Source organism: Macaca thibetana, chromosome 5 (assembly GCF_024542745.1).
Source record: "Macaca thibetana thibetana isolate TM-01 chromosome 5, ASM2454274v1, whole genome shotgun sequence".
In the NCBI taxonomy this organism is placed as follows: Eukaryota; Metazoa; Chordata; class Mammalia; order Primates; family Cercopithecidae; genus Macaca; species Macaca thibetana.
This window is the reverse complement of record NC_065582.1, coordinates 177,214,925-177,239,237: the sequence shown is the minus strand read 5'-3', so window position 1 is coordinate 177,239,237 and position 24,313 is coordinate 177,214,925. Positions and strand designations below refer to the sequence as shown.

Below are 24,313 nucleotides of genomic sequence, written 5' to 3'. Positions count from 1 at the left end.
CGCTGGGGGGGGGGGAGTTGTGTGGCCGCGGTGCGCAGGCGCGCTGGGTGGCTCAGCAGTGAATTCTGCACCGCGAAGCCAAAGAGGCAGGTAGCTGTGGCGCTGGGCCGGCGGCGGCGAGTCCACGTGCTCCCCGCGGCCGGTTGAAACCGTTGGCGGGCGCTGACTGAGAGGTGAGGGGCGGTGGCCCAGAGGTCCGACCTAGAAGGCTGGGGCTCAGAGAGTGAGTAGGGGAGGGACACCGTCAGCCCCTCTGGGTTACGCATGGAGGAAGGATTTCCATTCAGATCTCACTCCTGCTCTGGGGAAGTGGCAGGAGTCCTGGACTTAGGGTGACCAACTCGTTTTAGTTTTAAAACTTAAAGTCCCGCGTCCTGGGAACCCCCTCAGGCCTGGCCAAACCAGGACGGTTGGTCACCGCCCGACTGGGCTTCAGGCTTGCTGCATGTTGGGGACAGGGCTCTTCTCTAGCCTTGGCCGCATCCACTCCCTGAGGAGGAGGTCTTAGGATGTAGCGGTCCAGAGCACGTACTTAGGACCAGAATAACTACTGCGTGTGAATCTGGGTTGCCACTACCTGGTGTAAGTTTTTTAACCTCTTTGCGCCTCAGTTTCCTCATCTGTCATAACATATAGAACCTAACTCGGAGGACTGTGATGAGGATTACATGCGTAGAAATGCGTTGACCTCCTATGAGAGGGCTTGGGTGCTCCATAAATGTTAGGATTCTCTGCAGCACCTGCCTCTGAGGAGGGGGGGGGAATGAGGTGGGGTGTGTATTTGCAACCCTGATTTCTAGCAGAGGAGGGCCACTTGGGACTTCTTCACACTGTGCCCCAGGCTCCCAGGGCCTAGCATAGTGCCTGACACATGGCAGTTTCCCGAGTGAAGGGATGGTGTTTGAAACAGTGCTGGTGATGTAGTGTGTGGGGTGGGAGGTGGAGAGACATGGCTTCTGTGCCTCAGTTTGCTCATCTGTTTAGTGGAGATAGGTGCACCTACTTCCCAGGGCTTTTGCAAGGAACAAGGGAGAGATTCTCTCCTTGTGAATGTTACCCATTGTAACCCTTATCAGCCCCACACACAAAGGTACAGGCAGGATGGTGGACAGAGTATGTTTGTCTGTCCTTCTCTTGCACCATATCCATGGTTTCTCAGAATGCTACCTGTGGAAGGGGCTTGAGTCTTGTCAAGTTGGCCTGACTTCTTGTTTCACAGATGAGAGAACCTGAAGTTTAAAGAGGCAGTGGCATGCTCAGGGTCACAGTGTTCAGTGAGGGATGTCCTGGGGTTGCCAGCCAGGCCCCTCAGGTGGGCTGTTTCAGTGGTAGTGGTGGTAATAATGTGTAGGTCAGTGTCTGTATGTGCATGCAAGAATATTTTAAGAATAGTCAGGGCCAAGCGCGGTGGCCCATGCCTGTAATCCCAGCACTTTGGGAGGCCGAGGAGGGTGGATCACCTGAGGTCAGGAGTTCACGACCAGCCTGGTCAACATGGTGAAACCCCATCTCTACTAAAAATACAAAAATTAGCCGGGCGTGGTGGCACGTGCCTGTAATCCCAGCTACTGGGGAGGCTGAGGCCAGAGAATTGCTTGAATCTGGGAGGCAGAGCTTGCAGTGAGCCAAGATGGCGCCACTGTACTCCAGCCTGGGCAACAGAGCGAGACTCCATCTCAAAAAAAAGAAAAAAAGAAAAAAAAAAACAAGTAACAAAAAAATATAGAGGGAGGAAGGTTAAAAAAAATCATTCCAATCTCAGAACCAAACCTAAGGGCATGTTTTCAGGGAACTTGGTAGAGTAGGCACCCATGGGGTGAGGAGCCAGAGAAGGTTAGAGTGAATTTATGAAGATAAATGGGTGGGTTGATGGTCATATTTAAAGGAGCATGGGTTTAGGAGGGGGCTGGGTGTAATAGCATTGATGTGCAAATTAGTAGGTCACAGAAAAACCTTTCTACAGTTAGGCAGGGATGAAGCTTTCATATCTGATGTCTTATTTAACTTTCCACCCAACGCTTTGAGTAGGTATTAGATCCATTTTACAGATAAACAGATTCTGGGAAGTTAAGGAACCTTGAAGTCATTTAGTTTTTAATGACTTTTTTGGCATTAGCAGATGTAGGCTCCAGCTCAGATCCTCTACCCCTGAGCCAGGGCTCTGTCCAACAAAACCTGGCAACCATCTTGTTAAGAGACGACTAACAAGTTCCCAGCCCCTTACTGACCACTGGCTGCTGCCAGTCAACTAGCTTAGCTGTCCAGCACCTGACAGCCTCTCCTGTGACATGGGTGGTCTCCTTGCCCACTGCACACAGGCTTTATAATTAAGACTTAGGGTTCTAATATTTTTACATGGAAAGCCATCTTGTAGAGACTTTAATTTTTTTTCCTCTTTGGATGAGGACCTCAACGTCCTAGGTACTGAGTAACCACCAAGCAAATGGCTAGGACATGGCAGGTCAAGATGGAGGCAGGGTGGGAGCCTCGACTTGTTGCCTGGTCTTTGAGGCTACCTCTGCCACTTACTGTGACTTCGGGCAGTTCACTTACCCTCCTGAGCCTTGGGTTTTCTCTCCAGATGGAGGTAGTATGATCAAAGCAGTCTTAGTTGTGTTGGGTGCAGTCGTGTTCATAAATGGGACACGGCTTCGTAGAGAGCTAAGGATCATGTGTTCTATGGTGCAGACCCCATCATCTTTTTCATGTGTATGGCATGTGATGAGAGCTCAGTAAACTGACCATACAGACAGACGAAGACGCAGCCAGAAGCACACGCAGAGGACGTGCGTGAGGGCCCAGGTGTATCTGGGTGGATAGTATGGCGTCAGCGTTCAGGAAATGTCTGCCGAATTGAGTTAAAGTGACTGGGCAAGAACGGAAGTATGCTCTCAACCAGTCCAAGAACACTGCCTTCTGCTTGCCTTTCTCTTTTAACATGCCCATATGGCCAGAAGGAAAGCATGTAGAATCTCTCTGGCTGCACTGGGACTGGGCATTGGGCAGAGGGAGTTGGGGAGCCAGGGAAGGAAAAGAGGACTCTATTTAGATCCAGCCCCATAAAGGGAAAAAAAAAAACTGCCATCTTTTTACACTTAGGGCTAAATGTTGAAGTCTGTCACCTGGGAGCCCAGCCAACTGGGTGTCCTCAAAGTCTTAATGCAGTTTTAAGCTTTCATAATTTCAGAAGCATAAATGTTCCAAACTTGCCAAAACATTATTTAAAAGTTTAATTAAATTTCCTTCATGCTTATCTAGTCTTGTGGAATTTGAGTAATACCGTTTTACTTTTTTGTTTTAGGCAATGTTTGCTGTCTTCCATTAGAGGGACTGAATTTCCACATGACGGCTTTTTGTAAGTTTGTAGCATTTACACTTATGAATATTAAGCCTGCACTAAGACCTGGGACACCCTGTCTGCTCTGCAGTTAGGCTGACGGAAGCTTTTGATGGTTTTGAACTTTTCTTTGAAGCCCAAGCAAGTGTTTATGGCATAATTTACAGGTATTTCCGCCTGGGGCTAGGTCGGGTTTGAGGTGTAATCAAGGTGCTGGGCTGTCCTCCAGGCTCGGAATAAGGGAGAGGTGAGCTCCTTACAGATATTAGCTCATTAGTCAAGCAAGTGGACACAGCTGTTCCCATTTCATGGCTAGTGTAAAAATCCAGAGGAAGGTAGGAAGAGACAGGGTTCTGACTTCCTGTGCAATCCACCCATTCTGCCTTAAACAAGTAAAGACCAAATGAAAATGATGTGACAGTTATTTTTTAGCTGGACGTGTAATCAGATTCTAATCATCTTCTGAATTGATACTTAATTACACTGTGGTGTGTAGCCAATCTCCAGAGAGATAGAATGTTTTGCACAGTTACTCTTGAGTATCTTTTTGTCAGTATCACTGCTTTCACTGCTTCTTTCAGTCCCTGTATTTTGTTTCCAGCTTCCTTCCTAGGCCTTTAATTCCTGACCTGCCGCTACAGGAATCTCTCAATTGAATCTTAAGCCTTGTCAAAACCTTTCTTCCTCCCATCTCCCACTCTATCAAGAAATAGAATTGTCCTCAGCAATAGAGGTTGGCAAGCTCTAAGCCATATCTAAGTTTCAGGGACTGTTTTTTATTGTTGTATCTTATTAGGAAAGTGCTTGAAAGTTTTTCAGCAGATAATTTGGCATATCACAGCTGCTTTCACCTTGTGCCTGTGATGACAATGTATTTCTTGGTGAGTAATAAGTTATTCCTGCTCTTCCACCAAAGTGCACCCCTCGCTCTTTGAGAATGTGATGTTGGCTCTTGTTCCAGTCTTTGCTCTCCCTTGTCAGGCAAGATAGCTGCTCTTGTTGCCTGACATGTTGATCATTCCTCTGCCTGTTTTAGAATGGTAAGCTGGGTGGTGGGAAAAGTGATTCCAGCTCCCAGGAGCTTGACAGTATCACACATCTTTACAGTAACCAGATGAGAAGGTGACAGTTGCTGCAGCACATCCAGAGGAGTCATGTTTTCTTTCCTGAGGATTTGGTGCTAGGTTGTAGCTGACCAAATGCTGTCCGCTTACTAACATACACTGATAGTGAGCTAAGGAGTGGGGCCTGGGACAGGAGTCTGTGGTTTGTATGTAGCATAGAAGCTGAGCTGGTGTTTGATAGTGTCCCACGGGGCAAGAGGCCTCCACAAGAGACCAGCTGGGCCTTTGTAAACCCTGGAGATGCAGCCTGGATGTACATCTCCATTCAAGGCTGAATGGACATGAATAACCCTGGTTGCTGCATGGGTGTGGCCTCACCAGCAGTGATCCAGAACGTGCTGGTGGAGGAGCAACGGTGATTTCATGCATGGGAATTCTTTGCAACCCAAGGGTAGATCATTTGTACTGTAAGCTTGTTGGATGAAGTCCTACCCTGAAGTAAATTGCATCGATTTACTTGACCCTCACTTTTATTTTCATAATAAGAAAGAAAGCTCTGAGTTAAACGGTTCTCAGTATTTTTGCTGTAAAACTTATAATGTAAAACAACAATGCTGTTTTAAAATCTAGTGATTAAAAAATTATGTAAGTGTGGAAAATTACTGTGACTTCTCTAACACTTTTAGATGAATTTGTGTTTTCTTCAGCACAGTAGCATTTCTGTGAAATTTTAAAATGATGTTTATGTACGTGTGCAGACATACTTCTTATTGGGGCAGTGCTCAGGACACCTGGGTTCGTGAACTCCAGTAATTCAGCACCCAGCAGTTGGGACACCTGGACATGGTTCCATTTCTTTCTGACTTGTCCGACAAGCTGCCACATGAAGGAGGCCCCTGTCCACTACAGCTGAGGCACATGTCCGCATTTTAACCTTTGTGGATATATAGTAATACTGATATGAATGCTTTTAGTGCCGTAGAAATTGTGCCCATAGAATTGCCTCTTCTTCACTTTCTAAACTTCACTCAGTTTTCCTCTTGCTGTGTTCTTAGTATATTTGAGGACCTGAAATAGTTTGTAGTGTACACCTAAATTGCAATGCCTTCTGTAAGTTTCATATACAGGGAGTTTAAGGTATTACGGAAAGTAAGATTTAACACCCTCAAAGCTCTTCATCTAGAGAGCCAATCTGCCAGGTTTAAATCTTGGTTCTGTTAACTGTGCATCCTTGGGCAAGTTATGTAATCTCTCTGTCTCAGTTACCTCATATAAATTCTGAACAATAATAGTCCTTACCTCAGAGGGTTACTGTGGGGATTGAATAAGTGAATACACATAAAGCCTCCAGAATAGTGCCTGGCACATGGTAAGGACACAGTAAATGTCAGCCATTCTCATTGTTAATGTCAGTTTTACTTATATGAATGGTGGAATTTTATGTAGATTGCTAATCAACTTTGACTCTGTTATTTTCATGTGAAATTATGGTTGAAAAGTTAGCTGCATGAGCCATTTATGAAATGAGAAGTTTCAGTTTATAATGATATTATCTTTTATTCCTTAGGACAAGATTTAAAACCTGTCTTGGATAGAGAATATTTAGCCATTTACCTCAAAATGGTATTTTTTACATGCAATGCATGTGGTGAATCAGTGAAGAAAATACAAGTGGAAAAGCATGTGTCTGTTTGCAGAAACTGTGAATGCCTTTCTTGCATTGACTGTGGTAAAGATTTCTGGTAAGCTTCACAGAATTCATGTAAATTCATAGTAAATCCAGATCAATTTTGGAAGCGTTGGCCCCACAAAGCTTGGAAAAATAGTGGCAAATGTGAGGAACGAAATTAAGACTAAAAACTGGTATGGTCCATTGATTATAACCGGTGTGATGCTTTAAAATGTGCTTTACTAGGCTGGGTGCAGTGGCTCACGCCTGTAATGCTAACACTTTGGGAGGCCAAGATACGCAGATCATGAGGTCAGGAGTTCAAGACCAGCGTGTCCAACATGGTGAAACCCCATCTCTACTGAAAATACAAAAGTTAGCCAGGCATGGTAGTGTGCGCCTGTAATCCCAGCTACTCGGGAGGCTGAGGCAGGAGAATCGCTCGAACCTGGGGGGCAGAGGTTGCGGTGAGCCGAGATTTCGCCACTGCACTCCAGCCTGGGTGACAGAGCAAGACTCCATCTCCAGGGGGAAAAATGTGCTTTACTAAACAATTTGCTTTTTGAGAATACGTTAAAGAGAAGACTAGGGGAAGGGGAATTACGATGATGAGAGCATTCACTCAGTGACACTGGTTGCTATTGCATTGCCACTGTTACCAGACCCAGGGAACCAACTGCATGGAAGATGGCTCCAGGGTTTTAGAGCCAGTTCCGTTAGGCCTCGGGCATCGTGTGCCCGTCACAGTGAAGAGATGGACTTACAGACCAGAAAGTGAATTTATGAGCTCACGGTTGGGGAGATGACTGGTAGCAGAGGAAACTATGTCCTCCCTGGAAAATCAGAGGTGCTGGTGGAAGTGAGGCTCTTCCTGGCCCCCAAGTGTCAGGAGACACTTCCATTGAGGAAGCCTCTGTGAATGTGAGGAGTTAGCCGGGAGGGACAGGACAGATCCTGCCTTAGACACTATTTCTTCAGGTGGGTCATTTGCAGAGGGCTGCCCTCTTGAATTTCATGTTCATTCCCCTTCAGCCTCAGAAGGTCCAGGCGAGAAGCTAGCTTCGCCTGCATCTGCCCTAGTGTCCTCTGAGGCATTTAGATGGTACTGGCTAAAACTCTGTTTTAATTCATTCTAGAGCAGTGATTTTTTGGAAACTGCTAACCTCTGTTCAGACCTAATCCTAGGAGGAAGCTTGATACATAAAGTAGGTTAAATTTGAGTTTTCGTTACCCTGGACCTTGTCCCCAGCATTTCCCTAAAGAACCCCATGGAGCTTTACAAAGATTATATGAGAGCAAATTGAGTTTTCTTTTTTCCCAGGACCCTAAGGTACCCAGAACTGTTGGTAACCTCATGCTGCCGTTTTGTATCTGTTTTTGATTTATTCTACAACTAATTATTGCTTGTCCATTCTATTACCAGGAAGTCATGGAGATTTTTGTAATTTAAGAAAATGACCCTATTGCATAGAACTATTTTCTTGTTTATTCAGTATATATACACTTATGACTAAAAAAAACAAAAAAAACAAAAAAAAACTGCCTATCAATTTAACTTAAGGTGTTTATAAAAATGGGGGAAAATTTTCGCGATGCGTTTTATATTGAAGACTTTGGAGGAAGGGGGATGTGGTTCTGACCAGGAGGTTGTAAACATAATAAGTGAAATCGATGGGGTGCTTGTGTGGTAGACACATGTGAAAATACACAGTGTAGGCTACAGAAGATAGTGGCAGCATGCTGGTATTAACACCTCCAACTTGGTTATCAGTCTAATGGCAGAACCTTTGATCACTTTAAAGGGGTGATGACTATAAAAACCACGTGAAATGCATAAGTGAAGATCAGAAGTATGGTGGCAAAGGTTATGAAGGTAAAACCCACAAAGGCGACATTAAACAGCAGGCGTGGATTCAGGTAATGTCTTTCTAACTCATTGAGTAGCTTCCTTTGACAGCTTCCGCTTTCTTTGGAAGCCCAAGAGACTAAATGTGTCATCCCTGCAGACAAGCCCTGGAAACCTCATGTCCTAGGATAGACAGGTTGAACTAAAACCTCTTGAAAAAGAGTTCTTTGGCCGGGCGTGGTGGCTCATGCCTGTAATCCCAGCACTTTGGGAGGCCGAGGCAGGCGAGTCACAAGGTCAGGAGTTCGAGATCAGCCTAGCCAAAATGATGAAGCCCCGTCTCTACTAAAAATACAAAAAATTAGTCAGGCGTGGTAGCAGACACCTGTAATCCCAGCTACTCGGTAGGCTGAGGCAGGAGAATCGCTTGAACCCAGGAGGTAGAGGTTGCAGTGAGCTGAGATTGTACCGCTGCACTCCAGCCTGAGGGACAGAGTGAGATTCTGTCTCAAAAAAAAAAAAAAAAGGAAGAAAAAGAGTTCTTTAAAACAGTTGTGGTGCCTTATACCTTTAAACCACATGTTTTGTTAATTTCCTGAAAAAATGTTTTAGAATTTTCATTAGCTTTCCCTTGGCTGTAAAACTGAATGGAACCCTTCTAATCTCTTCCTGCTTCTAGTAATAATGCAGCTTTTATAACTGAAGCCATGTTATGTTACTCTGTCATGTCTGCCAGTCATTAGAATTTGGCAAAATAAAGATACTTTCATCAATGTAGAGAATTTTCTACTTTAAAATAGTATGAAAACATGCACAATAGAAATGGCAGAAGCATTGACTCCTCCCTAATTCACTCTGGAAGTATAACTCTCAGAATGCTACTGATCATTTACAGAATAGGTAGCAAGAGGAAGGATTCAGAAAGGAAGGGGGGAGAATGAAAAGACAGATGTCATCTATGTGAAAATTCTGTGTTTTTCTAAAAACCAATAAAAAATAATCACTCCATTTGATAATAGAGTTGAAACATGAGTTTTTCAGACATTAACTAGCTTCCTGAATTAGCATACTACTAGGGGGACATTTCTGTTCACAAAGGACTTACAAGAGCAGGTTGAGAAGCTAATGAAATCCTGTTTGCGCTGGTGACCAACAGCCACACTTTTGGGCACTCTCTGTAATTCTCTAAAAACCAGATGACATTCCTAGGCCCTAAGGTTGAGGTGCATGGGTCTGTGAGTTCCATCTCTGCTGTTGTCACACTCAATGAAATCCTCTGAAGCAGGGGTCAGCAAACTACAGAAACTTTTTACAGCTTTGTAATAAGTTTTGAAATTAGAAAATATGAGATCCGCATTTTTATTCGTCTTTTCGAAATTGTTTTGGCTATTTGGTGTCCCTTGAGATTCCATGTGAGTTTTAGGATGGATTTTTCTGTTTCTGCAAATGTATATATACGCACATTGGATTTTGATAGGAATTGTATTGAATCTATAGATTGCTTGGGTAGTATTAACATCTTAACAGCTTTAAGTCTCCCAGTCCATGAGTACAGAATGTTTTTCATTTATTTGTGTCTGCTTTCATTTCTTTCAGTAATGTTTTTTGGTTTTCAGTAAACAAGTCTTTTGCCTCTTCGGTTAAGTTTATTCCTGATTATTCTTTTTGATGCTGTTGCAAATGGAATTGTTTTCGTAATTTCTCTTTCTGGTTGTTTCTTGTTGTTAGGTAAAATGCAGCTTGATTTTTGAATGTGGATTTTGTATCCTGCAACTTTGCTGGATTTGTTTATTAGTTCTAACAATTTTTGTGTTGACTCTTTAGGACTTTTGACATATAAGACCACATCATCTGTGAACAGAGATAATTTTACTTCATCCTTTGCAATTAGGATGCCTTTTATTTTGTTTTCTTGCCTAACTGCTCTGGCTAGGACTCCAGTGCTATGTTAATAGAAGTTAATCTATATATTTTTAAGCATAGACATGAATACAGAATCTGGGCTTACAACGTGAACGCTTTAGCCATGGCAAGGACTTTTTCAGTTGACTTTCATGAAACTCATGTTGGTTGTTTATTGTTTTTCTTTTTTCTTCCTTTTTTGTAGAAAATTAGTGAATTAATAAAGAGACCCAACGTCAGCCCCAAAGTGAGAGAACTTTTAGAGCAAATTAGTGCTTTTGACAACGTTCCCAGGAAAAAGGCAAAATTTCAGGTATGAATTGACTTTCTTGGATGGAGGGGGCTGTGTGGCCCATCAGTGACTGAGCTTGTGTGTACCTGTCCCAGGGGGATCAATAGTTCTTTTTCTTTTTGTTTCTTACAGAATTGGATGAAGAACAGTTTAAAAGTTCATAATGAATCCATTCTGGACCAGGTGTGGAATATCTTTTCTGAAGCTTCCAACAGTGTAAGTCAGATCTGATTTTAGATTTGCAGTGTGACAAAAATGATTAGTAATAATGAAATGGGAGTTTCTTATTTTTGGAAGTCAAGGCAGCCTTCTTTTTTATTTTTATTTTTTTGAGACAGAGTCTTACTCTGTTGCCCAGGCTGCAGTGCAGTGGCGCGATCATGGCTCACTGCAACCTCCACCTCCCAGGTTCAAGCAATTCTCGGGTCTCAGCCTCCCAAGTAGCTGGGACTATAGGCACGAGCCATCATGCCTAGCTAATTTTTTGTATTTTTTTTAGCAGAGACAGAGTTTCACCGTGTTGACCAGGCTGGTCTTGAACTCCTGACCTCAGGTGACCTGCCTGCCTTGGCCTTCCAAAGTGCTGGACTTACAGGCATGAGCCACCGCGTCCGGCCCGGCCTTCTTTTTTAGAGAGCCTCTTGGTGCCTTCATTTATGGAAAGGAAGAAACTGAATGCCCTGCAGAGACTTCCTTGTTGTAAAGAGCAAGGTGTTTCATCCCAATGTTTGATACTGGTTCCAGCCAGCGTGTAATGATTTGCTTAGTAATCAGGCAGGGAGATAGGTACGTGGGAAAGAACAGGAGCTTTGGATTTCTGACAGACCTGGTTCAAATCCCTGCTGTGCAGTTTGCCTGACGTTTGATCTTAGGCAGATTTTTAGCCTCTGAGCCTCAGTTTCTGTATCTAAAAAAAATGTGAATAGTAATATTCATTCATTTATTTAATACTTAACTGAGTGCCTGATCTGTGCCAGGCCCTGAACAAAAAATCTAAAGTATCCCAGGTGGTACTACATGAAGGAAAATAAAACAGGGTGAGGACATAGTGACTTGGTGTTCCTCTGAATAAGCGGTGAGGGGTCACAGCAGCCTCTGAAGGTTACAGTTAAGGTAGAAGAGCAGTCTGCGTGCAGTGCCTTCCTTCTGTTAGAAGGAGAGTTCCCTTGGAGTAATTAAATCAGCCACCTGTTAGTCAAAATGGTTTAATAGAGACCCTAAATGTGGACTATATATGTAGAAAATCTTGGTTTGGTATCCTTTAGCCACATTGTTGATTACATTGTTTATTTTTGTGTAAATATCAGTTTCAAAAAACAGTGGGGTCAGAACCCCACTGGTCTTCACTCTTGTCAAATTATCAAGAGTTGATTCATTTTATGTAGAGAGAATACTTTTGGCAGCAAGTGGGCATCAAAATGAAAATTTATCTTGGTAGTATACCTACCATTTGTCTCTTTCAGAATGTACAGATTGACTCTTTGGACCCGTATAACTGATCATTACATTGCCCTTCATGTGGCACCTTTTCTTTATTAGTATTATACTTTAAGTTCTAGGGTACATGTGCACAACGTGCAGGTTTGATACATAGGTATACATGTGCCATGTTGGCTCGCTGCACCCATCAACTCATCATTTACATTAGGTATTTCTCCTAATGCTATCCCTCCCCCAGTCCCCCACCCCCTGACAGGCCCCAGTGTGTGATATTCTCTGCCCTGTGTCCAAGTGATCTCGTTGTTCACTTCCCACCAATGAATAAGAAGATGCAATGTTTGATTTTCTGTCCTTGTGATATTTTGCTGAGAATGATGGTTTCCAGCTTCATCCATGTCCCTGCAAAGGACATGAACTCATCCTTTTTTATGGCTGCATAGTATTCCATGGTGTATATGTGCCACATTTTCTTAATCACATTTTCTTAATCCAGTCTATCATTGATGGACATTTGGGTTGGTTCCAAGTCTTCGCTATTGTGAGTAGTGCCACAATAAACATATGTGTGCTCGTGTCTTTATAGCGCATGATTTATAATTCTTTGGGTATATACCCAGTAATAGGATCACTGGGTCAAATGGTAATTCTAGTTCTAGATCCTTGAGGAAATGCCACACTATCTTCCACAATGATTGAACTAGTTTACACTCCCACCAACAGTGTAAAAGTGTTCCTGTTTCTCCACATCCTCTCCAGCATCTGCTGTTTCCTGACATTTTAATGATCAACATTCTAACTGGCATGAGATGGTATCTCATTGTGGTTTTGATTTGCATTTCTCTGATGGCTAGTGACTATGAGCATTTTTCCATGTGTCTGTTGGCTGCATAAATGTCTTCTTTTGAGAAGTGTCTGTTCATATCCTTTGCCCACTTTTTGATGGGGTTGTTTTTTTCTTGTAAATCTGAGTTCTTTGTAGATTCTGGATATTAGCCCTTTGTCAGATGGGTAGATTGCAAAAATTTTCTCCCATTCTGTAGGTTGCCTGTTCACTCTGATGGTAGTTTCTTTTGCCCTATAGAAGCTCTTTAGTTTAATTAGATCCCGTTTGTCTATTTTGGCTTTTGTTGCCATTGCTTTTGATGTTTTAGACATGAAGTCTTTGCCCATGCCTATGTCTGAATGGTGTTGCCTAGGTTTTCTTCTAGGGTTTGTATGGATTTAGGTCTAACATTTAATCCATCTTGAATTAAGTTTTATATAAGGTATAAGGAAGGGATCCAGTTTCAGCTTTCTATATATGGCTAGCCGTTTCCCAGTACCATTTATTAAATAGGGAATCCTTTCCCCATTTCTTGTTTTTGTCAAGTTTGTCAAAGATCAGATGGTTGTAAATGTGTGGTGTTACTTCTGAGGCCTCTGTTCTGTTCCATTGGCCTATATATCTGTTTTGGTACCAGTAACATGCTGTTTTGGTTACTGTAGCCTTGTAGGATAGTTTGAAGTCAGGTAGCGTGATGCCTCCCGCTTTGTTCTTTTTACTTGGGATTGTCTTGGTAATGTGGGTCTTTTTTGGTTCCATATGAACTTTGAAGTAGTTTTTTCCAATTCTGTGAAGAAAGTCATCGGTAGCTTGATGGGGATGGCATTGAATCTATAAATTACCTTGGGCAGTATGGCCATTTTCACAATATTGATTCTTCCTATCCATGAGTGTGGAATGTTCTATTTGTTTGTGTCCTCTTTTTATTTTGTTGAGCAGTGGTTTGTAGTTCTCCTTGAAGAGGTCCTTCACATCTCTTATAAGTTGGATTCCTAGATATATTATTCTCTTTGTAGCAGTTGTGAATGGGAGTTCACTCATGATTTGGCTGTCTGTCTGTTATCGGTGTATAGGAATGCTTGTGATTTTTGCACGTTGATTTTGTATCCTGAGACTTTGCTGAAGTTGCTTATCAGCTTAAGGAGATTTTGGGCTGAGACGATGGGGTTTTCTAAATATACAATCATGTCATTGGCAAACAGGGACAATTTTACTTCCTCATTTCCTAATTGAATACCCTTTATTTCTTTATCTTGCCTGAATACCCTGGCCAGAACTTCCAACACTACGTTGAATAGGAGTGGTGAGAGAGGGCATCCTTATCTTGGTGGCATCTATTTTTTAGAGTTATTTCTGTTTTAACTAAGAATCAAAGATTTGAAATTGCTTCAACTGCAGGGTTTTAAAAAGTTTTTTCCAGTTTCCCTTTTGAAGTATGAACATACTAAGCATTAAATAAAATAAGGAGTAAATAGCCCCTGGTAGACCCTGAGCTCTGCGAAACACAGCCTGTCATCCCCCACCTCTACCTTTGCACTGTGACCCTCCCAGCATACCCTGTGTTTGTAGTGCAGAGCAGAGGATCCTGAGGCCTTGTCCTCCATACCTTGGATGTTTATCCTCCTGTAACTCTGCCAGATGTCAGGTCGGATGTTTTTGTGCCCTATACCCCATCACAGATAGGACCCCATCTGTCCTATACCACAGTTCACCTGATCACTGTGGATGCAACCGTAATTAGGCCAAGGTCCTGGCTACTTGGAGCTATGTTCTAGTGGGGGAGATAGACAGCCACCTACGGGTCCATGGTGTAATGTCAGGTCCTGATCAGCACTGGGAAGAAGCCAGAGCCACTGGGAGGCCAGGACTGAAGAAGGTGCTCGGTTAGGAAAGAGTCAGGGAGGGCATCACAGAGGACACCACATTTGAGAAGAGTGTGTAATGAAGTAGAAAGGAGATGGGGAAGAATTGTTTTACCTATTTATTGAGCAGCCGCCAGATGGGAAAATGTGTGCCTCCCTCTCTTTTTTATGGCCAGGTGGAGTGGCTCATGCCTGTAATTCCAGTACTTTGGGAGGCCGAGGCAGGGAGATCACTTGAGGTCAGGAGTTCGACACCAGCCTGACCAACATGGTGAAACCCCATCTCTACTAAAAATACAAAAATTAGCTGGACGTGATGCTGTGCTCCTGTAATCCCAGCTACTTGGGAGGCTGAGGCACGAGAATCATTTGAACCTGGGAGGCGAAGGTTGCAATGAGCCGAGATTGTGCCACTGCACTCCAGCCTGGGTGATAGAGCAAGACTCAGTCTCAAATAATAATAATAATAATGATAATATTTTACTAGAAGATACCAACAAAATTGAAGGATAGATGTGAAGTTTCTTTGTCCCCTTCTTCCTAAGTCTATTTCTGACATCATCCTCTGCCCTTTTCCCCATGAGCCTTGACAACTTGATGTTGTTAAACCACTGCTACTGAGAAAACTTGAACTCCTTAGTTCAGTATCCATTTTCTTTTTTTCTTTCCTTTTGAGATGAAATCTCACTCTGTCACCCAGGCTGGAGTACAGTGGTGTGATCTCTGCTCACAGCAACCTCTGCCTCCCAGATTCAAGCGATTCTCCTGTCCCAGCCTCCCGAGTAGCTGGGATTACAGGTGCTCGCCACCACGCCCAGCTGATTTTTGTATTTTTAGTAGAGACGGGGTTTCACCATGTTGGCCAGGCTGGTCTTGAACTTCTGACCTCAGGTGATCTGCCTGCCTTGGCCTCCCAAAGTGCTGCAATTACAGGCATGAGCCACTGCGCCCAGCCTACAGGCCTACAGTATCCATTTTCTTTTCTTTGTTTTTCTTCTTTTTTTTTTTTTGTTTGAGACGGAGTTTCACTCTTGTTGCCCAGGCTGGAATGCAGTGGCATGATCTCGGCTCACTGCAACCTCTGCCTTCCAGGTTCAAGCGATCCTGCCTCAGCCTTCCCAGTATCCATTTTCTAATGCTGCTCCTGTAGCCAAGGACTGAGCCTTAAGGTCTGAGTCTAAGTCCTGAGTCCTTGCACTCTAGTGAAATCTAGTCTTTTTTTTTATTGGGTCCAGTTTTGACAACATTGTTCTTCCTTGCTACCCACACTCTCCCAAAGGAGGAAGACTGTAGGTAACTTACCCTGTCATTTGGCTGGACTAACAGACGGAATTTGAACCCCGCCTGCAGGGGCGTCAGCTCAGTGGTTTCTCACACCCGGGAGCAACCCTGGACTGCTGCCACTGGCCACTCCCTTTCTCTCCAGAGGCAACAGGGAACATGGAGCAGTTCAATAAATTGCTCCAGGTCATCTCTTGAGAAAGGGGCTCAGGGAGTTCAGGAAGGATTGGGACTGAACTGTGCTGATGTCATTGTTTAAAGTAGGATCTATGTGCTGATTTTAATAAGGTAATGCAAGGCTGGGTGCTGTGGCTCATACCTGTAATCCCACCACTCTGGGAGGCCAAGGCAGGTGTATCACCTGAGGTTGGGAGTTCAAGACCAGCCTGGCCAACATGGTGAAACCCTGTCTGTACTGAAAATCCAAAAATGAGCCAGGTGTGGTGGCGCATGCCTGTAATTCCAGCTACTCAGGAGGCTGAGACAGGAGAATCACTTGAATCTGGGAGGTGGAGGTTGCAGTGAGCTGATATTGCACCACTGTACTCTAGCCTGGGTGCCAGAGTGAGACTCTGTCTCAGAATAATAATAATAATAATAATAATGCATTTAACAGTGGTAACCATGAGAGAGACCCCTCCATACGTAAAGAATAGGTGACCCCGTCTCTACAGAAAATGCAAAAATTTTCCAGTTATAGTAGCTTGTGCCTGTGGTCCCAGCTACTTGGGAGGCTGAGGCAGGAGTGTTGCTTGAGCCTGGGAGGCGGAGGTTGCAGTGAGCTGAGATTGTGCCACTGCATTTCAGCCTAGGCAACAGAACAGAGCAAGACCCTGTCTCCATTGAAAAAAAAAACAAGAATGGTGAGAATGGTGACCATTCTTCTAATGGTAACTTTCTAGTCTGAATAATGATGATAATAACTACCATTTTCCAATGCTGATAATTTACAAAACTCTTCACACACAGTGGGCTGGTTTATTGGGCATCACTGTGCTAACAAGCATGTGACGGATCTTCCCTCGTTTCATCCGCCCATGTGTAAGGCAGGAATTACTACCTTTCATTTTACAGATGAGGAAATAGGTGTGGAACAGATAAATAACTTGCCCAGACTAGGAGTTAACAGAACTGGAACTTGAACCCAGGTCTGCAGACACATACATCCAGTGGTTCCTACCACCCCTAAGTACTCTTATCTGAAAGGCGAATAGTGAACTGGAATGAAAGGTCTTATCTTCAGCGACATAAGGATTCTTCGCTTTTCCAATGGAATGAAAATGTCTGTTCCGTGCAGACAGAGGGGTGGGGACTGGGGGAGGTGGTTTCCCATTTTGTATATTTACTGCTACATTTTAGCTGCTGGTGGGGGGTCACAGTTATAAAACGGTAAGGGATAAAATCAACCATTTTTCTTGAACAGTTTATGTAGTAGCCCAGGCAATAATGTGACAACTCTGTTTACACATTTAAAATGAATATGTGTTTCTTGGTTTTGCTTAATCATAAGGAACCAGTCAGTAAGGAACAGGATCAACAGCCACTCCACCCAGTGGCACATCCTCGTGCAGAAATCTCCACCAAGGTTCCACCCTCCAAAGTGAAAGATGCCGTGGAACAGCAAGGGGAGGTGAAGAAGAATAAAAGAGAAAGAAAGGAAGAACGGCAGAAGAAAAGGAAAAGAGAAAAGAAAGAACTAAAATTAGAAAACCACCAGGAAAACTCAAGGAATCAGAAGCCTAAGAAGCGTAAAAAGGGACAGGAGGCTGACCTTGGGGCTGGTGGAGAGGAAGTCCCTGAGGCCAACGGCTCTGCAGGGAAGAGGAGCAAGAAGAAGAAGCAGCGCAAGGACAGTGCGGGTGAGGAAGAGGCAAACGTGGGTGCAGGAAAGAGGAAGCGGAAGCACTCAGAAGGTAAGTGGCTGGCTAACGCTCCAGGATTCGTCTGAAAACCGGGAAAGCTGTGAATTTGGGGTATTTAATCCTGTTAGACCTAGTGTTGTGTGTGTGTGTGTGCGCGTGTGGTTTTAATGTTTTGTTTTTGTTTTTTTTTTTGAGACAGAGTCTCGCTGTGTTGCCCAGGCTGGAGTGCAGTGGCACGATCTCGGCTCACTGCAACCTCCACCAAGCGATTCTTCTGTCTCATCCTCCTGAGTAGCTGAGATGACAGGCATGTGTCACCAGGCCCAGCTAACTTTTGTATTTTTAGTAGAGATGGGGTTTCACCATGTTAGTCTAGCTGGTTTCGAACTCCTGACCTCTGGTGATCCGCCCCTGTCAGCCTCCCAAAGTGCTGGGATTACAGGCATGAGCTACCGCACCCAGCTAGACTTTGTGTTTTGAACCAAGTAAGGGAACGAGCATAAGCTTTGTGGCCAGGCTGAGCTGGGCCCTGCCCAGGCAAATGACCTCACTTCTCAACTCCCTTCGTCCCATCTCCAGCATGGAGGAGGATAAAACCCTCCTGGCGTTTTGTAAACCGGGGCTGGCTAGGCAGCCTGGAGAAGAAATGAGATGATAATGTGGAGCGTGCCTAGCTCGCATAAGGTCTCATTAAATGGTAGCTGCTAGCATAAATGCAAAATCTTCTTTAAAAAAAACCTTTCCAAATACTTAGTTGAAACAGATTCTAAGAAGAAAAAGATGAAGCTCCCAGAGCATCCTGAGGGCGGAGAACCAGAAGACCATGAGGCTCCTGCAAAAGGTATATCACTGCTGTCATTCCAAGAGCACAGCTGCGCACAGCGGCTCTCACTGATAGTCCCAGCTACTTGAAAGGCAGGGGCAGGAGGGTCACTTAAGCTCAGGAGTTTGAGGCTGTAGTGAGCCATGGGCATACGACTTTCAAAAAGAAAGAGAGAGAGAGAGAAAAGAAATGCATGGTCCCTTGTAGGTTGGGAGAGGGGCCGATAGATGCCCCCTTCTCGGGGAGGAAGGTGTAACCCGGGAACTTCTGATAGGGTCTTACCCTCCAGAGGCATGTATAAGAATTTGAAAGTAAAATCAGCTCTCTAGGGTGTATGAGTCAGTCTTACAGTGCCTCTCACCCACTGTCTTTAAGGAGAAAAGTAAAGCAATCTAGTTTGGAAATGTATGTTATCTTGGGAATTTAAATAAACCTAATATAGCTTTCTGAGACCGTTCCCTTTCGCTCCTCCCCAACTCTCTCGTCCCTGCCTTTCATTGTCCTTTTAGAAGTCCCCTCAGCTGTGCCCCTGCCCATCTCTGGGCCTGTTTCTGGGATCTCCTTGCTTATATCTTCAACCTCAGAATCCAGTCCCTGGCCTTCACGGGCCCTCTGAAATGCTGCCTCTTACACAAAGCTTCTCTCCTGCTTCCTCAGGTCTGAAGCACTCACACCTGTCGGGAGGTGGCAAGTCGTCATCTCTCTGCCACTTCCCCCAACCCCCAGGATCCTGCAGTTCAGAACAGGTCCAAGGACTCAAATGGGCCTGCAGCTTTATTAGCAGAGTTCAGTGACTCCCAGTGTTGGGTTAGATCCCTTAGCTTAAAACCCCCTTCTCAACTTTGTAAACAGTAGTGCCCCCATATCTGTGGTATGGAAAATTCCAGAAATAAACAATTGATAAGTTTTCCATTGCTTGCTGTTCTGAGCAGCATGGCGAGATCTCTTGCTGTCCTGCTCTGTGCCTTCTTCACCACAAGAAGGGTGAGGATAGTACAATAAGGTGTTTAGAAAGAGAGAGAGACCACATTCATATAACTTTTATTATAGTGTATTGTAAAATTGTTGTATTTTATTATTAGTTATTAATATTTTACTGAGCCTAATTTATAAGTGGAGAATTATCATAGATATGCATGAATATTGAGGAAAAGACTGTATATATAGGGTTCAGCACCATCGTGATTTCAGGTATCCACTGGGGGTCTGGGAACTCTGATCCCTACAGTTCAAGGGGGACAACTGGAACGGTTTTTTTGGTGGTGGTTGTTGTTGTTACATTTTTTGTTTTGAGATCCTTGTAGACTTACATGCAGTTGTAAGACATAATGGAGACTCAGGCGTCCTTATGTATCCGCGTACCCTTTACCTTGTTGCCACCCAGGATAACACTTAACACAACTGTAGTGCAGCATCTCAGCCGGGATGTTGACATTGATCCGCTTCTGTTTCCATCGCCATCGCACAAGGCTGCCTCCTGCTGCCCTCTTGCAGCCATAGCCATTTCCCTCTTACCCCCACCCCCTCCTTAGCCTCTGGCAATCACTCATCTGTTCTTCATTTCTGTAATCTCAGAATGTTCTATGAATGGAATCATACAGTATATAACCTTTTGAGATTGACTCTTCACTCAGCATTTTTCTCTGACGATTCACCCAGGCTGCTGAACTGATAATATTCATGTTATTGGTGAGAAGTATCCCATGCTATGCATGCGTCACACTTTCTTTCATCATTCACCTGTTGAGGGACACCTGGGAGGTTTCTAATTTCTGGTTATTAATGAATAAAGCTGCAGTAAATATTGATGTGCAAGTTTCTGTGTGAACTAAGTCAGTTTTTCTGAAGTAAATTTGAGTTGTTTGGGGGTTTTTTGGTGGTGGTTGTTTTTGTGAGATTTTTTTGTTTTTTTTTTTTACTGTTGAGATTTGAGTTTTTTATTCTAAATATTACTCCTTTGTGGGACATATGGTTTGTGAATTTTTTTCAGTCTGTTGCTTGTTTTTTCATCATAACAGAGTCTTTTTTAGGGCAAATGGTTTTGTTTTGATAAAGTTTAATTTATCAGTTTATCTTATGGATTGTACTAACAACTCTTTACCTAGCCCGAGAGCCTAAAAATTGTTTTGTTTTCTAAATTATCTTATTGGGTAACTTTTTTTTTTTTTTTTTTTTTTTACAAATCAACATTTTATGTATTTCAGGTGTACAACTTAGTGTGTTACTGTGTTTTATTTTATTTTTTGAGACAGGGTCTCACTATTGCCCAGGGTGGAGAGCATTGGTGTGATCATGGCTCACTGCAGCCTCAACTTCCTGACCTCAAGCAATCTTCCTGAGTAGTTAGGATCACAGGTACACACCACCACACCCAGCGAATTTTTAAATTTTTGTGAGGATGGAGGTCTTGCAATGTTGCCCAGGCTGGTCTTGAACTCCTGGGCTCAAGCAATCCTTCCGCCTCAGCCTCCCAAAGTGCCTGGTTTACAAGCATGAGCCACCATGCCCAGCTCAACTTAATGTTTTATTATACATGTACATTGTGAAATAGTCACTACAATCAAGCTAATTAGCACATTTATCACCTCACATAGTTTACCTCTGTGTGTGTGTGTGTGTGTGTGTGTGTGTGTTGAGAACACTTAAGATATATCCTCTCAGCAAATTTCAGGTCTATGTTAAATGCCTCCTAGTCTTACATTTTATATTGAAGTCCATGATTCATTTTGAGTTAGTTGTTTTTGTAAGGTGTGAGATCCTGTTTATGCTTTCAGTTTTACCTGGCTTTCTCTCACACGTCTTTGGTGGTTGTAGAGGGGCACGGCCTTGTTGCTGTCAGGTGGGGGTGGAAGTCCAGGCTCCCCACTGAGCCTCCATCAGCACCTGAGGACGGCCACTTCTTGCTCCTGCTGGGCAGGGCTCCTGGTGCAGGCTCCACTGACATCACAGCAGGGGCAGCCTCATGACTGGCCTGTATGGTTGAGAACCCTGAATTCCTGCTTGGCCTTCTGTGACACCATCCCTCATTACAGCCTGGCAAAGGTAGAGAGCTCAGCCTCCCCACTCGGCTTTTGCTGGTGTAGGTGGGGGTGGAGCCACCGTTTTTTCTGTGATGTGAGGCTGTGGTAGGGTGGTTATTGTACAAAAGTTTTCTGTCTTGCTAGGCTGCCGTTTCCTGGTTCTTTGCCAAGAGCGCGGGCTTCTGTTGGAACTGTTTTGTCTGTGGCTGTTGGTGTTCAGGTTGCTGGCTTCTTGAGCTCCAGATCTGGGGTACAGGCTGCAAGAAGCTCACCTCGTGTTGCTCTGCAGGCCCCAAGGTCCCGGCTGGTCTCTGTCTTTCAGAATCTTCCTATGTTTCTTGTGTGTATAGTTTCAGGGTTCTCAGTTGTAGCGGGCAGGAGGAATGGGGAAAGTATGTCCACTCCATCTTCCCAGAAGCAGAAGTCCCCTCGATGAGTACTTTTAGTCCCTCTTTAATAGTTTGTGATTGTCCTCTCTCTCATTCCAGGTCAGGCTGCTTTTGCTCATCTTTGTCCTCCCTACTGTGCAGGGACAGCCCCATGATCTTAGTGGATTCTTAGGAAATCTGTGTTGAGTTCATTAAATCAACTCTAGGAGTTTGTCATACCGATGGCACGTGGGCACCTGCTCACTCTAAGAGCCAGTCCTTTGAAGGGTAGTGAGTGCTTCTAGGACACTGGAATTGAACAGATGCATGGTGCTGTGGAGTCCGGTTCATTAGGGGGTTAACTCATTTCCTGGGAAGCAAATAGGTGTTGCAGAAGTTGTTTCTTTACCCTTCTCATAGTAAAACAAAACATTTGTCTTAAATATTATTATTTATATTGTAGGTAAATTCAACTGGAAGGGAACGATTAAAGCAATTCTGAAACAGGCCCCAGACAATGAAATAACAATAAAAAAGCTAAGGAAAAAGGTATGGCATATGAACAAACCCACGTGTCTAACAGCTGGGGAGAACTGATTTCTAAATGTACAATTGTTTGCTTTTTCTTTTTTCACCTAAAACACTGAAAATCTGTGTGTGTCTCAGTGATTTTCAAGCTGCTCCAAAGCCCCTCACACAGCCTCAGCCAGGGTGGTTTCTAGATTTTGGGCTTGTTTATAAGACTTTGAAGAGAGGCTCCATTTATTTAATTTTTATTGTTTGGAAATTATTGTTCTAGGTATTTGCTCTCTTTCGCCTGTTCCAGAGCAATGGTTTCTTCTCCTTTATTTTACTTTGTATCTCAGGGTGACTCACACATAGCCAAGCCCCCACACGTGGCTGCTACCTGGGTTTTCACAAGTGGAGCACACCTGAGTAACTTACTCCTGGGTTTCTTTTACTTTTTACTGTTGTCCTATTTCTGGGTTAAAGACAGAACATTTTAAGATAAATTTCCAGGTGAAATACACTCATTTGATGTTTTTCTTTGTGAAGGTTTTAGCTCAGTACTACACAGTGACAGATGAGCATCACAGATCCGAAGAGGAACTCCTGGTCATTTTTAACAAGAAAATCAGCAAGAACCCTACCTTTAAGTTATTAAAGGACAAAGTCAAGCTTGTGAAATGAACATTTCTGTATTTAAAAACTGAATCCATTCTGCTGTCTTCTTCCTTTCACTGCTGTTTATAAAATGTGTAATGAATTCTAACAACTCAAATTTTGCTTTTTGAAGCTATATTTTTAAGTTAAGAAAAAATGTATTTTTGGTATAACTTTTATGAGAAAAGTAAAATATATTCTTGTCCAAACTTCTAAATTTGTTGTGGCAAAAATTACTGAACTTGACAAAATAATTTTGTGTGAAAAATTTTTTTCAGTGTAGTACAGCAACAAGTAAAAAAGTAATTCCTCTTTTGATCAGACTAAAAAGTATTCATTTTAACCCCATCGTTTCTACACTTTGTTGTTGTTGTTGTTTGAGAAAGGGTCTCTGTCTGTCGCCCAGCCTAGAGTGCCCGGGCTCAGTCTCAGCTCACTGCAAGCTCCGCCTCCCAGGTTCAAGCAGTTCTCCTGCCTCAGCCTCCTGAGTAGCTGGGATTACAGGCACCCGCCACCACACCCGGCTAATTTTTATATTTTTAGTAGAGCCAGTGTTTCACCATGTTGGCCAGGCTAGTCCCAAACTGACCTCAAGTGATCCGCCCGCCTCAGCCACCCAAAGTGCTGGGATTACAGGCATGAGCCACTGTGCCCAGCTATTTCTACACATTTTTAATTAGAGATGTTTTGTGTGTTTGTTTTTTGTGTTGTTAGAATGTATATGTGACCTGCGGGAATGATCATGACAAGAGTCTTTTGTATGTGTTAATCCTTCTGTAGCCAGAAGTGTGGTGCTGTAGAGGAGGCTTCTCTGTAACAGGTTCACCCATCCACACTGGCCCCATCTACCGTCAGCCAAAGAGACGAGTTTGTCAGTGACTGGATTCAGGAGCATGGCCTGTGACTGGAAGTAACAGGCACAGGGAAATAGCTCATCGGAGACTGAGTCTGTTGTGCAGCTGTGTGGCTGCTCCAGCACTTTAATTGGACTGAATGTTTTCAGAAACAGCGTTTGAAGTCCTGGTTGATCGTGCTGTAGGACAGCCTTTTTGCCACCTCTTGGGTGGTTCAGTAGGTTTTGCCCACAAGACCCTTAAAAGCTGGTGCTCTGGTACGGATCACCCCTTAGCCAGTTTCGTTAATATCTCATCAATTCCCCACAAAAGCAAGTCTGGGACACGGAACAAGTGGTTTAAAGGGTCAGGAGTGAGAGGGAGGACAGAGGCCCTGTCTGAGCCTCTGAGTGTCCAGAAGCCCATGGAGCAGCTTCTCTCTGGGACTTGCCAGCCAAGCCAAGCAGCATCTTGAGTTCAGTGCTTATTAGGGTATGTGCCACGTATAAGTGTAGTGATGGAATTGAGTGGCACTGTCAGAATGAGTAGGACGCAGGCTTCAGAATCAGGCCCACAGTCAGGTCCTGACTCTGTCCCTTATTGGCTAACCTCTGAGCCTCACTTTTCTCAGCTGGACAATGGGGATAGTAAAGGTTGTGAGTGAATGAACTACTTCATGTAAAGGACACAGCATGTTTCCTTAAACACAATAGATCCTCTCAGTGGG

At 43.8% G+C, this 24,313-nt stretch overlaps 2 protein-coding genes across 9 annotated transcripts in view; one reads left to right on the top strand and one right to left on the bottom strand.

The window, feature by feature from the left end:
* NSG1 (neuronal vesicle trafficking associated 1) overlaps positions 1–24,313 on the bottom strand; it is a 556,677-nt gene that overhangs the window by 149,350 nt on the left and 383,014 nt on the right. The window lies entirely within an intron of this gene.
* Positions 10–22,970, top strand: LYAR (Ly1 antibody reactive). 5 transcript variants are annotated; one of them, XM_050792144.1, is made up of 10 exons: positions 10–173; positions 3,302–3,355; positions 5,969–6,143; positions 7,873–7,987; positions 10,024–10,131; positions 10,243–10,326; positions 17,027–17,429; positions 18,133–18,219; positions 22,053–22,138; positions 22,646–22,970. In XM_050792144.1, exons 3-10 carry the CDS (start codon positions 6,022–6,024, stop codon positions 22,778–22,780), a joined length of 1,140 nt encoding a protein of 379 aa, XP_050648101.1. In that variant the 5' UTR covers positions 10–173; positions 3,302–3,355; positions 5,969–6,021; the 3' UTR covers positions 22,781–22,970. The 5 variants fall into 5 exon arrangements, with proteins under 5 accessions (XP_050648101.1, XP_050648102.1, XP_050648103.1 ...); XM_050792145.1 differs by having other exon boundaries at positions 10–223; XM_050792147.1 differs by lacking the exon at positions 10–173 and adding an exon at positions 285–582.

Bases quoted from the DNA above. Each gene is read 5' to 3' on its own strand.
- LYAR (XM_050792146.1), top strand. From the start codon at position 6,022: ATGGTATTTTTTACATGCAATGCATGTGGTGAATCAGTGAAGAAAATA. The intron at 10,132-10,242 runs GTATGAATTGAC...TGTTTCTTACAG, and splicing joins GGAAAAAGGCAAAATTTCAG to AATTGGATGAAGAACAGTTT. The intron at 10,327-17,026 runs GTAAGTCAGATC...CTTAATCATAAG, and splicing joins TTTCTGAAGCTTCCAACAGT to GAACCAGTCAGTAAGGAACA.